The 13,972-nt window shown below is 45.2% G+C and overlaps 1 protein-coding gene across 5 annotated transcripts in view; it reads left to right on the forward strand.

Annotated features, from left to right (window-relative positions):
• PHF11 (PHD finger protein 11) overlaps positions 1-13,972 on the forward strand; it is a 438,587-nt gene that overhangs the window by 81,167 nt on the left and 343,448 nt on the right. For all 5 annotated transcript variants that reach the window (XM_085621915.1, XM_085621916.1, XM_085621912.1 and 2 more), the window contains exons 4-5: positions 5,585-5,625; positions 12,613-12,743. In XM_085621915.1, the coding sequence (XP_085478041.1) occupies positions 5,585-5,625; positions 12,613-12,743 (172 nt within the window). The remainder of the gene's footprint in view (positions 1-5,584; positions 5,626-12,612; positions 12,744-13,972) is intronic.

The following is a 13,972-nucleotide window of genomic DNA, read 5'->3' on the forward strand; positions in this document are numbered from 1 at the left end:
ACACTGGTCAGGCCTCATACACCGCCCTGTGGGGATGGGGGGGGTGATCGCGCGGGTAGACACATTTACCTGGCCCGTCGGCCTGACTTGCAGTCTGTTGGTCCCAAGCGGCGTCACCGGTGCTCCCACGGATGATACCTAACACATGCAGGAGCAAGGAGGATGGCTACAGTACGACAGCGCTAGCACGCGCGCACCCCTATAGGCACACTACTGACCTAGTTCACAACACTTCATAGTTACAGAGGTTTGGACAGACACCGCGCAATGTCTGCCCCAGATGTTATACCGTTCTTTGTTCATCAGTTACGTTTTCTGTTGCGGCACACCGACATGATACTGTCTATCCTTGTTCCCTGCGTCGCCTGGGCCTGCCCTGGCTCCGGCGCCCTTATTGCATTACCTCACCCGGGATGGCGCGCACTGACACAATCACTTGGAACATACGTGGCATGTACACACCCACACGTCGCTATGCCATCTTCGCATTTCTTCAAAGACACTCCGCTGCTATTGCGCTCCTACAGGAAACCCATATGATGCAGCCGGAGTTAAACAAGTTGCGCAAACGTTGGAGAGGTCAACTATATGGCACCACATACTCAGCGCACGCACGGGGCACGCTAATCTGGGTGCGGGTGGGTACCCCGTTCATTTGTACTGACATGGTGATAGACCCTGCAGGCAGGTACACTCTTGCTCGCGGTACGCTTAACGGTCAACAAATATGGTTGGGCTCCATTTATGCCCCGAACACTGACCAACCCTCGTACTTGGCGCAGTTGTCTACTTCGTTGGCTCCCTATGCTGGGCTCCCCTGGCTGTTGGGCGGGGATTTCAACTCGGTACTGGACATACACCTAGATAGGTCCTTTCCACCCCTCCGAACCACAACGGCTGTTTCGAACGCGCAGGCCCTCACAGACTGGATATCGCACTGACTGACTGTATCTATTCTTATTACTCCGCAGTCCACGACCTCCACGTACGCTTAGACAGGCTAGTGAGCTCACAAACACTAACCCCGTTGATTGAGGACGCAGAATATTTGGGGCGGACGCATTCTGACCACAACCCTCTGAGGTTGCGGCTGAACTGGGACCCCGGTCGCCCCCCTGTCCCCACCTGGCGCCTCCAACCGGCCGCACTGGAGGATCCGGATTCCGTGCATCCCTGGGGCGGCTGTCCTGGAATACTTTGAACGGAATGATGGGACGGCGAGCAGCGCACTGGTGGAGTGGGATGCTCATAAAACAGCTATCAGAGGCCACTGCCTTGGTGCAACGTGGAATAGCCGCAAACACCTAGCGTTGTCGCTTACTTGCCTCAAATCGCAATAGCTCAAGTATGAACAGGAAGGCGAGGGCGGAGGTCATCACTCAGCCCTCCTGGCGCGCCTTCGGGCGCAACACGCGGACCTTATGGAGCGCCTGCGTTGCCATAATTATTCAGCCCACACGGCCCGCACTCAGGCTTGGCTGCTCTGCAGGAGAACACACATGCCTCCATTGGGGCCCTACGCATGCCTGAGGGGTCCATAGTATACACTCAACGTGAGATACACAAGGTGATGTCTGACCATTACGCGCAACTGAACCGATCCGTGGGGCACTGCTCTGGGCCCGAACAGGATAGATTCCTCGAGACTGTCCGTCTGCCCACGGTCCCCGAGGACCACCAGGAGTCGCTTGACGGCCCCCTCACTTTGGAGGAAATCGGGGAGACGATCGGTTCCATGGCCTCTGGGAAGGCGCCGGGGCCGGATGGCCTCCCCACTGAATATTATAAGGCCTCCCGGGAGTCCCTGGTGCCAAAATTGCACGCCCTTTACAGGGGTGCCCGCTCTCGCCCCTCCTGTTTGCACTGGCGATTGAGCCCCTTGCTGCGACGCTGCGCAGGACACTTGGCGATGGTATCCCGTTAGGGGACGTGACACATCAGGTGTCACTGTATGCGGACAACCTCTTGGTCTTCGTGAGAGATGTGAGTAACATCCCGGCCCAACTGGAGCGCATACTGCGCAATTTCGCCGCTCTCTCTGGCCTTAGGGTGAATGCCACCAAGTCCTGCCTTTATGTGTTTGGTGGAGACATCCAGAACCCGGGCTATACCCTGGACGGCACGCATGTACAGTGGAAAGCGGACATATTCCGATATCTAGGAGTACAGATATATCGCCAACCGGCGGACCTCCTTGAGGGCAACCTGGGCAGGGCAGTAACAGCAATTAAGTCCCAGATGCGATTCTGGAACACGCTCCCACTAACAGTCACTGGTTGGGTAGCTTTATCTAAGATGGTGATCCTTCCCCGCCTCCTGTACTATTTTGCCAACCTACCAGTGTACAACCCGGCGGCCTTTTTCATTACACTCGCTCAGTCGCTCCGGGATTTCCTCTGGGGAATGCGCGTCACTGGGTAGCGTTGCCCAAGTTGTACTTGCCCACCGACCAGGGAGGCCTGGCTGCACCATGCTTTGAACATTATTATCTGGCGGCGCAGTTACAATGGATAGCCCGCTGGCTGGCAAACAGAGGCCGCGAGGACACCGCGTCCACAACACCTCCCCTCTCTCTGACTGACATTACCAAGCTTTTTCACCCTGCCACGAAACCCCACCGCCGACGCCACTCCTCATGGTGGTGGCCTACAAATGCTACCGCCGCAGTTTATACCTTACCAGATCTCTGGTCCCATACGCGCCGGCCATACCACTGGAAGGCTCCCCCAGTGGGCTGGGGGCGCACACATCTTCTGAGCTTGCAGAGTGGCACGAAGCAGACATACAGACCCTGGGAGATCTATAATGCGACGGCAACCTCATGACGTATGAAACCCTGGTTGACGAAGCTGGGCTACCACCTGGGCAATTCCTCAGACACCGCTTCCTGATTGCGACACTGACCGCTAGCTGGGGGGACATGAGGGTGGAACCGAGCCAACACCTCACCATGCAGTATCTCCATGTTATGGGGCGTGGTAGGCACTTAATTCGGTGGTTTGCAGCATCCCTACGCACACATGCAGCAATTAGCCTGGAACCTCTTCGCCGCAAATGGGAAGCAGACCTAGCGCGGCCACTAGCAGACATGGAATGAGGCAGGTTACTACAGAGTCCAACGCGCATACCCAGAAATATGCGGTTCCGCCAAATACAGCTGTTTATACTTCACAGGGCGTACTTTACACCCGAAACAATCAATAGGTACTTCCACCGCACAGACACTGCCTGCCCTCACTGCGCGGAGTTGGGAGTGGGGTTAGTACACATGCTGTGGAGCTGCCACAAGCTGCAGCCCTACTGGGAGGCAATTCACGTGGCGCTGCATACATGCACGGGCCACACCATACCATTTGAATGGCCCGTTTACCTGCTGCATCTCTTTCGCAGAACACCATCTACGAAAGTCACCTCCCGCTTCCTCGACTTGGGGTTGGTGGTGGCTAAACGACTACTCACTAAAAGTTGGAAGGCACCAGACCCGCCGCACATACAGGCGTGGCGGTGTTTGCTCCAGGCGTGGGCCAAAGCGGAGGGAATAGCTCTCCTGAGAGAGGAAACATTGGGACTCCGGAAGACGCCTATTGTGTCACAGTGGGAAGGCTTGTTACAGGCCTTGGCGTGGATGGGGGGGGGGTGGGGGGGACACTGCGGAGAGATATCCTGCACATGGAGGAGGCGTTTTCCTGGGGACTGCTAGCTAGGCCACCGGGGATCGGCTACTGCCGCGTAGATGCTTGTGTACTATCTGACCATTAGGATGGCTAGCGCCAGGCTCCCTGTGTGGTGGTGCCTGCCCGTGGGGTGCCTTGGGGGGGAGGGGTAGGGGCGGTGGGGGAAACAATCTTGAGTTTCGCCCCCCCTTTCTGTATTTTTTGTTTTTTAATGTTCTTTCCTTACATCTGTACAGGCATGTATCCTGAAGACTCTGAGTGAACTCTGTACACCATATCACTGGACCTGTAGTCCCAAAGCACGTAGCCGATTATTGTATCGGGACCCAAATGGCCCCTAAGCCAACAGTGACACTGTTGTATGTTTGGGGGGGGGGAGGGGTTTCCTGATCCAAGGTCATGCTTGCCTGTTATCACCTAGTACTTTATGGTATGGTCATTGTTCTTTGATGTCTGTTGCCTATCTACAAGACGTGACGTCTGCAAAACAACAAAACAGATTTTTCACACAAAAAAAATGACACCTGACAGATCTTCTTTGGAGTTTGTGAACACAATAATTTATATATGCGGTTCTGACATTCTACGTTAAAACCCATGTGTGAGGGATCTGAATGACCCTTCCAGTTTTAACTCTCCTTTTCCTCACACAAACCAGCAGTGAGACTCGCTGCTCAACAGGAAGGCTAGGCCCTCTGCTCCGTCTGTGGAGAAGTGTGCCTTGTCTCTGAGAATAACTTTCCATTTGGCAGGGTGGAGCTTTACATATTTAATATGTCAGTTTCTCAATGCTGTGTTCACTGTGTTAAAGTTCCTTCTCTGTTTTTGAACAGCAAACATTGCATTACTACAGATCCGAAGGTTGTTTTACATGACCACATTGTCATCTGAAGATTCTTTTAAAATGGTTTTACTGTCTCCGTAGTTCAATATTGTGATAAAGGATTTAATTAGGGGGTTACCTGCAACAGTGTGGTTTGGGAGTGCAGGATTGTTGAGCTTGCTTTACTTGAAAGAACTGTGACAGAGCAGCCTTGAGAATGAGATCTCAAATGAACTTCACTTCAAAAATTGCATATTACATTTTCATTGTATTTGGGGAATCCTAGTACATGAATGTTATTACTCTGGGAGAGACACTCCTTATCTCCAGTTCTTGTGCGTGCTGGCTAGAGATCTTCTGAAAGTCTCAACTTCCGACCCTTTCTTTTACCTTGTCTTTCAAGGCTCTATTCCTTTAGAAATGGGTTCTTTATTGTGGGAGAATTGGTGTACATGAGGCCACTGAGGACAATATGCGGACATGGTGGCGACAGGAATGGGGTCCGTTGTACCTTCCAGTTAGGCTAGACCATTTTCTTTCCTTCTAGCAGATTTATCCTCATTAAAAAAAGTGATCCTCCATTCTTGGGTAGACATAGTAATGAACATCAAGTGTGTCTGCCATGGAGATGAATACCCACTTTCAGTCCTCTAGCTCCAAGAATCATCACATGGGTACCTGAAATTTTGTCATGTGACAGTACAACTTCAGTCACTGTTTTTTCACCTAAAGAGACTCCTGTAATGCCTACAGGACCTGGTGCAGGGGACAAAATGCCCACCTGAATGGTAGACAGCTATAGTTTTAGCACCTCAGCTGTCAGTACGGCAGTGGAGAGTGCCTCTACCACAAGGGTGGTTTGGTAGCCTTGCTGCCAAAACTTAAATAAGGCCTTTAGTCTCTTCTCTCTTTGCTTCTGTCCTGTGCTTACTTCCACATGTATGTCCAACTCCTTATTGCTTGTATCATTTGTAATCAATCTACCCTTTTGATAGCAATGTTTACTTTAAATTCTCACCATGTCATTTGGCACAATTGCTTTTTTGAATCCTTCATTAAATGAAAGATGCTTGCTTTTTCCTTGCAGAATATTCTGTGCTCGTCATAGACCGGACAGAGTTTCAAATGGTAAGTATTTTATTTCTATGTATATATTCTGCTTTTCATACTCCTTGAAAGGTTGCAAATGCTTAGTAAGTATGTGTAATTTATGAAGCGCTGTATAGCTCTAACAAAGTTACAAAGTGCTCCAATTTTCAGTGGTGTCCTGGCCGCTGCTTGTGGTTATGATTTAGAATGTTGTTTTGAGATGATGAAGAAATTCCTAGGTAGTGTGAAGTTAAGTTCCAATTCTTTTAAGAACAGGGAGGCGAGGATTATGCCGCCTACTTCATTTTTCTATTCAACAGCAGCCAAAACATTAACATGAATGAACACAATATACATTTTTCATGAGCACTAAGAATATCTTGTAGTTCAAAACAAGCTATCACAGGCTATTTTAGTCCATGTAACACTGTCATTAGCCGCTCTCCCTCTTGATACTTCCTACCTAATTATCTTGTTCCTCACCTGAGAGTTACTCTTGCTTCTGCTATGTTCCTGAGAAACAGGAATTCTGTCCATTCTTCCAAGTGTATTGTGTCATCAATTCCAACCACATTAATCACATCATCCTCAATATAGCATGAAGGGATAATTCACATAATATTGCTTTCCAAAACAAAAAGTATTCAGTCATTCTTAAATTCCATCGGGTAGATCATCCTGTCTGAATGCGTCCCACCATGAGTTTGCCAGGAGGTATAACCCTTGCCTCCATGTCCTTAATAGAACTGCAACTTTCCTTCATGCTAGCTAGGAATGTTTTTAATCTGTGTTAAGGTTGGAGGCAAGGATTATGCTAGTTGAAAGCTTGCTCACCACACGAGAAGCCATTTCTCCAACTTACTTAAAATGAATGTGTTTGTAGGTTTAATCAGACAACCATTCTGCAGTCTTCATAATGTTTTCCAGGTGAGCACCCAAGGCGAAGGCATTGAAAGCCACACCCCTCTTGCAGGTTGTGTTGAAACCTGGAGACCCATCTAGCTAATATCGGTGAGGTAACTTGTAAGAAAGGTTTCTTCAAGGAAATCTACATTTATAGGTCCCCTGGGGCCTGAATTTATGTGCCATAGCCTTATAGGCCTTGATACATTGCACCACACACAACTAAGGTGAATCCACTTGACGTAAACATCCTGCCTGAGCTGTTTAAAGCTCAGAGATTGGGCACTCTTCTACACAAGATCAGGCATAAAAGCATGGGCAACATACCAGATAACTCTTTCCTGGTCAAATCCTTACTGTGCTGTCAAAAGAGGAACAGGTTCTACACTTTAACATCCCCAAAACTAGAGAACATCCCCGAAACTAGAGTATAACAGCTCTGGGGGCATTGACAGCCTGACCCCTCTCACAAAACTACACACCGTTGGATGTTCCTCTACTGACAAGCTATACTCAAAGATACACTGCTGAAATGGTTTATCTGAAAGAGTTTATCGACCTGCAGGTTCTGCCCTCTGATGCCATTTCTGAAAGGAAATTCAGGACATTGACAATGTTGGACTCCGCAGGAACCATATCCCATTCCAGACACGAAGATGCCCATCTTCCCCAAGCTGATGTGTATTGTTTGACCGTGGCTATCTGCTCAAGCATTCCTACTGAATTTGAATTGAATTTGAATTTATTGAATGTGCTTTCATTCAACAATTCAAAAACATAGCTGCCTTTAGGCAAGCATTTCAAAAGAAAAATAAATAGTTAAAATGTTATAAATGCACTACAATTATGATTATCTTATTTAATGCATTAAAATGGCAAATGTCTTACTTAAAATCTCATTAGGTTCTAAAGAAAGTTCTTCCACATGAAACATAAAAAATTTATATTTCCTGCCAGACTTATTAAATATGCAAAAACAGCAAGGAGATGGATGAAGTGCTTGAATTAAGCTCAGCCTCTGGCATTCGCTTGAGCTGCATCCCAATCCATCTTTTTTGCCCACCCTGTCGTCTCAGTTTGGACTCAGCAATATACAAATCAGCCTCAACCCTATTCCTTATGGGAGCAGTCCAACACGAACTGCCAGGCTAGGTCCTCCCTGAACCAGAGCACAAGCAACTTAGCACCGGTTTCGCTCTTTTTAAGGCTCTCCAGCCAGGTATAGCTTAGCTACAGTCGCACAGTGAGCCCAGGACCCACGTCGGGCCATATGTGGTGATGGATGAAATGCTTGAATTAATCTCATGTTCAGTCCTGGTGCCTTTCCTTTTTAGAGGACTCATATTGCTTCCTTCACTCTGTCTTTTGAAAAGAGTCTAACAGGGAAGCAGTTTGTTCCCACATTAGTGATCTGGAGTGGTGTTTCTTGTACAAGGTCATCTATGGTATTGAAGATGGTGTAAAATCTGTTAAACATGCTTCTTCTGTAGTGCTTGACTAAAGAACTTTTTTTTCTTGCTCCTAGGCCTCCCCCAAATTTTTGCAACCTTCTGTTTTTTAGATCAGTTTCGCTGTGCACAGGGTAGTACAAGTGCTTGAAACAATTTTAGAAATGATTTCAGTAATGAATCATAAAATGGTCATATAACATTGTCGTATAACATTGTCAATTGGACCCTTGAGTATCCACCTTTGAAGGCAACTGTGGATAGTTCTGTTTTCCATTCTTCAGTATTGGACCCAAAGTTTGTATTCTATCTTATTCTGATTTGGCCACCGAAATCTCTGTGCATTTGGGGTTTTTAATTTCTGTGGACTCTAAGGACATGTTATTTGTATATCCAGACGTATAGGGTTACATTGCTTTCCAGTTTCATTGGATCCTCATTTTTTTTTTAAAAACAGATTTTTATTAAGTTTCATGTAAATACATACATATCCCCGCCGCCCATGATCTGAGCGATAGTGAAGATCAAAAGGAAGTACCACCAACAGCCCATCAGTCTCAGCCTAGACCCCTATCCAATATCCCCTGAAGTGTCCTCAAGTCCCTGCTACCCGCCTTGCATGTATAATTCAATGCAACAGAATGGAACAACAGTCCCCCTCCCTTTCCATTGGATCCTCATGTTTTCAAACCTAGGCCAATCGGTGATCTTAATCAAGATGTAATTGATTACAGACTTTGCTCTAAGAGAGTTATGGGTACGCATTAAAATCTTCATTTTCGTAGGAATTGTGTTCTGTAATTAGACCTTCAATTGAACAGAAATGGAGCAGATGTTTACCTTTTAGAATATTTATTTGAAAATCCATGTCTATTTTTTGGGGTGCTGCATGCTTTTTTTTAAATTCTATTAGTGATTCAAAATCATTCTCCCAGTCTCTCATCCTACAGTTGGAATCATCACAAATTAAAGTGTTAACTTTTGAATGACTTGGCATAAGTAGTGTATCCCTAATGCAAACGGATGTGTAAAACCAACCATCTTTTTCTGGTGTGCATAGCTATTTATTATTTTTAGGATAGTTTTATCCAACAGTCGGATGGCAACAACTTGCAGATTTTCATGGGTATTGTCCCATGCTTTAGTTTTAGTACATTTGTTAGTGCTGCACAACTCCTGCAGACCACTGCTATTTCTTGTTTTCTCCAACTCGATTGTGGATTTTGAATTGTTAATATATCCAGTTAGGACCCACAGTGCTGAGGCCCACGTTTCTTGAAGTATTATTACATCATGGGATGTTAAGTAATTTCGGAAGTTGCTATCACCCATTTTTTGAGGAATTCCTGCTACATTCCAGGAAGTGATTGAGCTGTTCTGTTCCTCTGGGTTCAAATACCTGGTTAGTGTGGCTTGTAAATAGACAGTCTGATTTAATGTGGTTTGTTGAGCGCGTGGGTGTGTGGAATGATAAATGTATTCTCCTGAGTTATGCTTTCCTCTTCTCAGTGGCCATCTAAGGTTCTTGCTGACCCTGCCTCCACTAACTTATTACAATCCGTGTATTTGCATGGTTTCGATTTCTTGTTTGACTCATCATTCTTAAATAGTTGATCTTTGTTATAGCTGATTTGAAAATGTATTGTCTTGCCTCTTATTGGGGATATTTTGTGATAGTTGATAGATCTTTACATTTTTGCATATGTTTATTCTCCTTTTCCCTGCATTACATTTTGGTCAAGCACCATTCTGGTGACTCTGAAGGGGTTTGTTAGTGGCATGGTCTTGTGCATATATATTCAAATAGATTTGTACTTCCTGTACCGACTAAGATTCAACTGGTGTTACTGTCAGTGCTGGTTTGATGGGGTTTTAAAATCTGCAAATTGTTAACCTTTACAATACTGTTGCCTAGTAAATCAGGTAGCCATCTGTATGTTTTGTTTCTCCACGATGATTCTTTCCCTTCCTTCTTAGTTGTTAGTGGCAGGGGACAGATGATACAATTCCTTGTATATTTTGTCCAATTCTTCATTAGGAGTTGTACATTTCTGTACCTCATATCTTTTAACACTAATAGCTCTTCCATTTCAGTGGAGGGCTTATTGCCTGGCCATTTTGTTTGACCAAATTCCTCCTTCAGGAGATATTCCTTTCTCTTCAGTGTCTTTGAAGATTGCTTGTTTAAAAGTCCACCTCATGCTTGTATGGTTTTTCTGCCGTTGTCCCCTAGCTTACGGACACGCCGTGCCCCACACATTGCTGCCAAGATCCTTGGCCTCGTATTGTCCATAAGCTTGGGAGATCGCTCTTGCACCAGATGTTGTAAGCACCATAGCGGATCCCTCAGAATACTTTGATTGTGAGGAGGAGTATCAGTAAATCCCATGAAAGTCCTATAAGAACTAGAAAATAACACCTGCGATGTCGGAGTGATGAGAACCAAGCTTGCCATCTGCCTCCTCAACTGAGCCACCACTCTAGTCCTGCAGAATAGCATTGGTTGCTGCTGCTCCCAAATCTGTCGTTCAGCTGAAGTATCTTTGCTGCAGATGATCCTGCCGAGAGGCGGACAGGTCGGTTGGACATGAAATCCCAGATTCCTTTGACAGTTACAAAAAACCTTACAACCTTTTTTATTTTATCCCCGATAATCTTTGTAATATTCCGCTGAGATGGTGTCCATCTTCAGCAACGTGCAGCAGATGATCCCACAAGATGTGCCAGACAATTGATATGAAAGCCTATCTATTATGACAACTCCCTTTCACTAAGTAGATGGTTCTCACCATCTTATCCATTAGCCTGTTCTGCTGGCACCTGACTCCTATCACTAGTTCGGGAGGTAATCTGAAGATCGCTCTTCCTTTCCAAGTCTGGATGTGCTATAGGCACCAATAGATTTTTTCCCTAGCATCTATTTTGATTGCCACTTTTTGTGAATATGTGAAACCCCTCCTTAGCCTTCAAGCTTGGGAGCCCTTGATAGTAGAGTGGGTCCAAAAAGATGTCCCAAATGAATGATGCAAGGAGTCCTGACAGGTGGGCTAGCTGTCCTAGAGATATTGTGGATCTCTGCAGAACCTTCCTGTGTTCTTTTCTGATATACCTCACCTTCCTTTTGAGAAGCTGCATGGTTGCTCCAACCAAGTCTATGACAAACCCCAAGAAAGTAATCTTTTGGGTGGGCGACAAATCTGATTTTTTCTTGTTGATTATGACCCTCAGGTTCTGAAAAAGGGGACCTCCATAAAAAAGGGATGTCTGAGCCACTGAAGACACTGGTCCATTATCAGTATGTAGCAGTGAATAACTGGCTTTCTGTCAGATTATTCATATTAATGGTATCCATTGGAAGCCATACAAAAAAAAAGTTATTTTCTCAGATATGCATTACAAACAATCACCGAAAACAGACATTTCAGGTGACTTTTTTTGTTTGATGATAACTTCTTGAGTTTGTGGTCGGCAATGACATCATTCACCCTAGGGCTCCTATAAGTGAAAGAATCCTCTCCCATAGTTAACCTTCCTGATTAGTCCCTGCCTGTCTACTTTGTACAGTGCTCCTTTACCAACTACATATGTCTGTGCTCTATAAGTGCCAATGAAGTATTTTTTCATGTTCTGTTCTACTAAAGAATGCCCTACTGGAGACGTTAAACTGACCCCTATTCTTTTGTGTTTTAAAAAGGAATAGAAAACATGTGTATTCAAAACTATTTCCCTGTTCAGTCCATTTGTCTTCAGGGAGTAGTTAACTTGATTATATCAGTGTACTCTACTCATTAATTGAATATTTTTTTTGCTTGGTTATTTTTGCTTGGTTAAATGTACCCTCCAATTCTTTTGGATTAGATACACGATTAATGAATACATTGATAATTACTTAGCATAAATTCCAACACTTCAGAGCGCATACATATAGGAAGTAGAAATTCTACAACCTCTGCAGTCTTGAAGAAAGAACACTGTACAAGCCTCCGAAAAAGAGGACTAACAAAATAGTCTCTAAATACATTTGTGTTGAGACCCTCTGCTTGTAGTGAGCTACTAAGCCCCAGCGAACGGAAGAAAGGGGACAAAGGTGACAAAAGAAAGTAATAGAAACATGATGACAGAAGCACGGGTCTATGAAATACCAGCATTTGTAAAGCGCACAGCTACCTCCGGAGAGGTGTCTCGGGAAGATTAAGCGAGCTATTGCCCGGAGTCACATGGTGCTGGGCTAACCTGCCGCTGGTACCGGGGATCGAACCGTGAACCCCGTGGTCCCGGAGTCAGGCACCTGCCCGCTGCGCCACACCACTTCCACGGCTCTATAGAGGATATTAAAGAGTTGCCTGGTCACAGGGATAGAAAGTCTCAAAGTAGTTATGCCTTTGTTGAAGAGAGGACAGTAGAATGATAATCCAGATAACTAAATGATGCAGTATTACTGTAGTTCGGAGTCTTTGAATATTGTACATGGTGGTAATGACCACTGAAGAGTACTAAGCAGAATTATAATGTTACCTGCCTTATGCGTGGACTATAGTAGGATCATATGCAAAGCATGTCAGACTGTGTTGCATCCCTGAGAAACTGGAATAGCATGTTACGTTGTTAGATAAAAGTCCAACTGTACACCGTTGTATAATCAAGTAATGAAAAAAAACTATTTTATATTGTCTAGGAGACGAGAATCCGGATGATTCCACAGGGGTCCTCATTAGTACAGATGAAGAAATTAGTTTAGATGGTGCTGACGATGATGGTACCTGTGAAGATGACATTGAAAGTGATGCATCCTTCGGGGGTGTGGAGGTGAGTAAATGCATCTAAGACTCTGTCAAAGTAAATGTGTATATGCGAGTGGTGTTCCCTTCTCTGACATCTCAAGATTAACCTCCTTATTTTTGTCTACGGCAGTCATAATTGTAGGGAACAATAAAATGGTGGCCATTGGTGTAACATTTGAATCATGCAACAACGTACGTAGGGTTTGTGACACTGACCACACCTCCCAGCCCCTTGCATGCCTTCCACCTCTCTTCTATTCTATTTCTAAGCGAGAGAGGCAGGGAGAGTGCCTAGTGGATCAGCATGCAGTCACCAGCCTGAGCACTCTAACAATATTGAAGGAACATGAAACATGCAGCACATCTGTCAGTGGGATAGAGAGTAGACAAGCAATCTAGACTCAATTTACAAGGAACAGCAGGCTAGGGAGAAGGCCCAGAACAGAGATCCTGGAGGAGAAAATCTACACTTATGTTGTGTCTGGAGCATATGCACAGAGGCAAGTTTAAAATGTAGTGATGTTACTTTGAACTAGGAACATTATTGTATGCACAACTGGATGCCACAGGATTGGTCAAACAAAGCATGGGTAGAGCATGAAACCGAAGCTAACTGGAAGATGTAAAGATGAGGTGGGTGAAGATAGAGGTAGAATTTCAAGAAGGTAAAGCAGACCTGCATGTAGGTAGAAGATGACAAAAGACTACAAGCAAAGAAAAATGATGACCCCGATGCAATAGGGTGAAGATAGACCAGAACGGGCTAAGAGGAAACCGGGCAGGCTAGTGATAGACAAAGCAATCAAAGCACACTCATGGCAGTTTTGGAATCAAGGACTGGTATTTGAAATGGATATTCTCAAGGCTTGCAACTTCCTTATGTAGCTGTACTGACTTGGAGATAAAAACAGAAAAAACATCTGAAAAGGTTTATAACAACATTACTAATTTGTGCATTCGTTGGTTTGATTTTGCACATGTTTGTTATTTCCAAGGTGTCCAGAGTATCAAGACTTCACCACTTCCCGAAGGGATGAACCTGTTTAAAGCGTACAGGGCAGTATCATCACTTTTGGTCTCTAAAAATCAGAGTCCGTCCACTAGGTGAATGTTGTGAGAGATATTTTTGGATAATAGGGTGACTGATTTGCTGAAAGTATATGACCTATAGTTTGGGGATTTGAGGAAAGTTTGTGTTTCTGATGGGGATGAGTGAACATGGAGATTCACATAGGTACCTGTTATTTTGGCATT

This window comes from Triturus cristatus, chromosome 8 (assembly GCF_964204655.1).
Source record: "Triturus cristatus chromosome 8, aTriCri1.1, whole genome shotgun sequence".
Taxonomy (NCBI): Eukaryota; Metazoa; Chordata; class Amphibia; order Caudata; family Salamandridae; genus Triturus; species Triturus cristatus.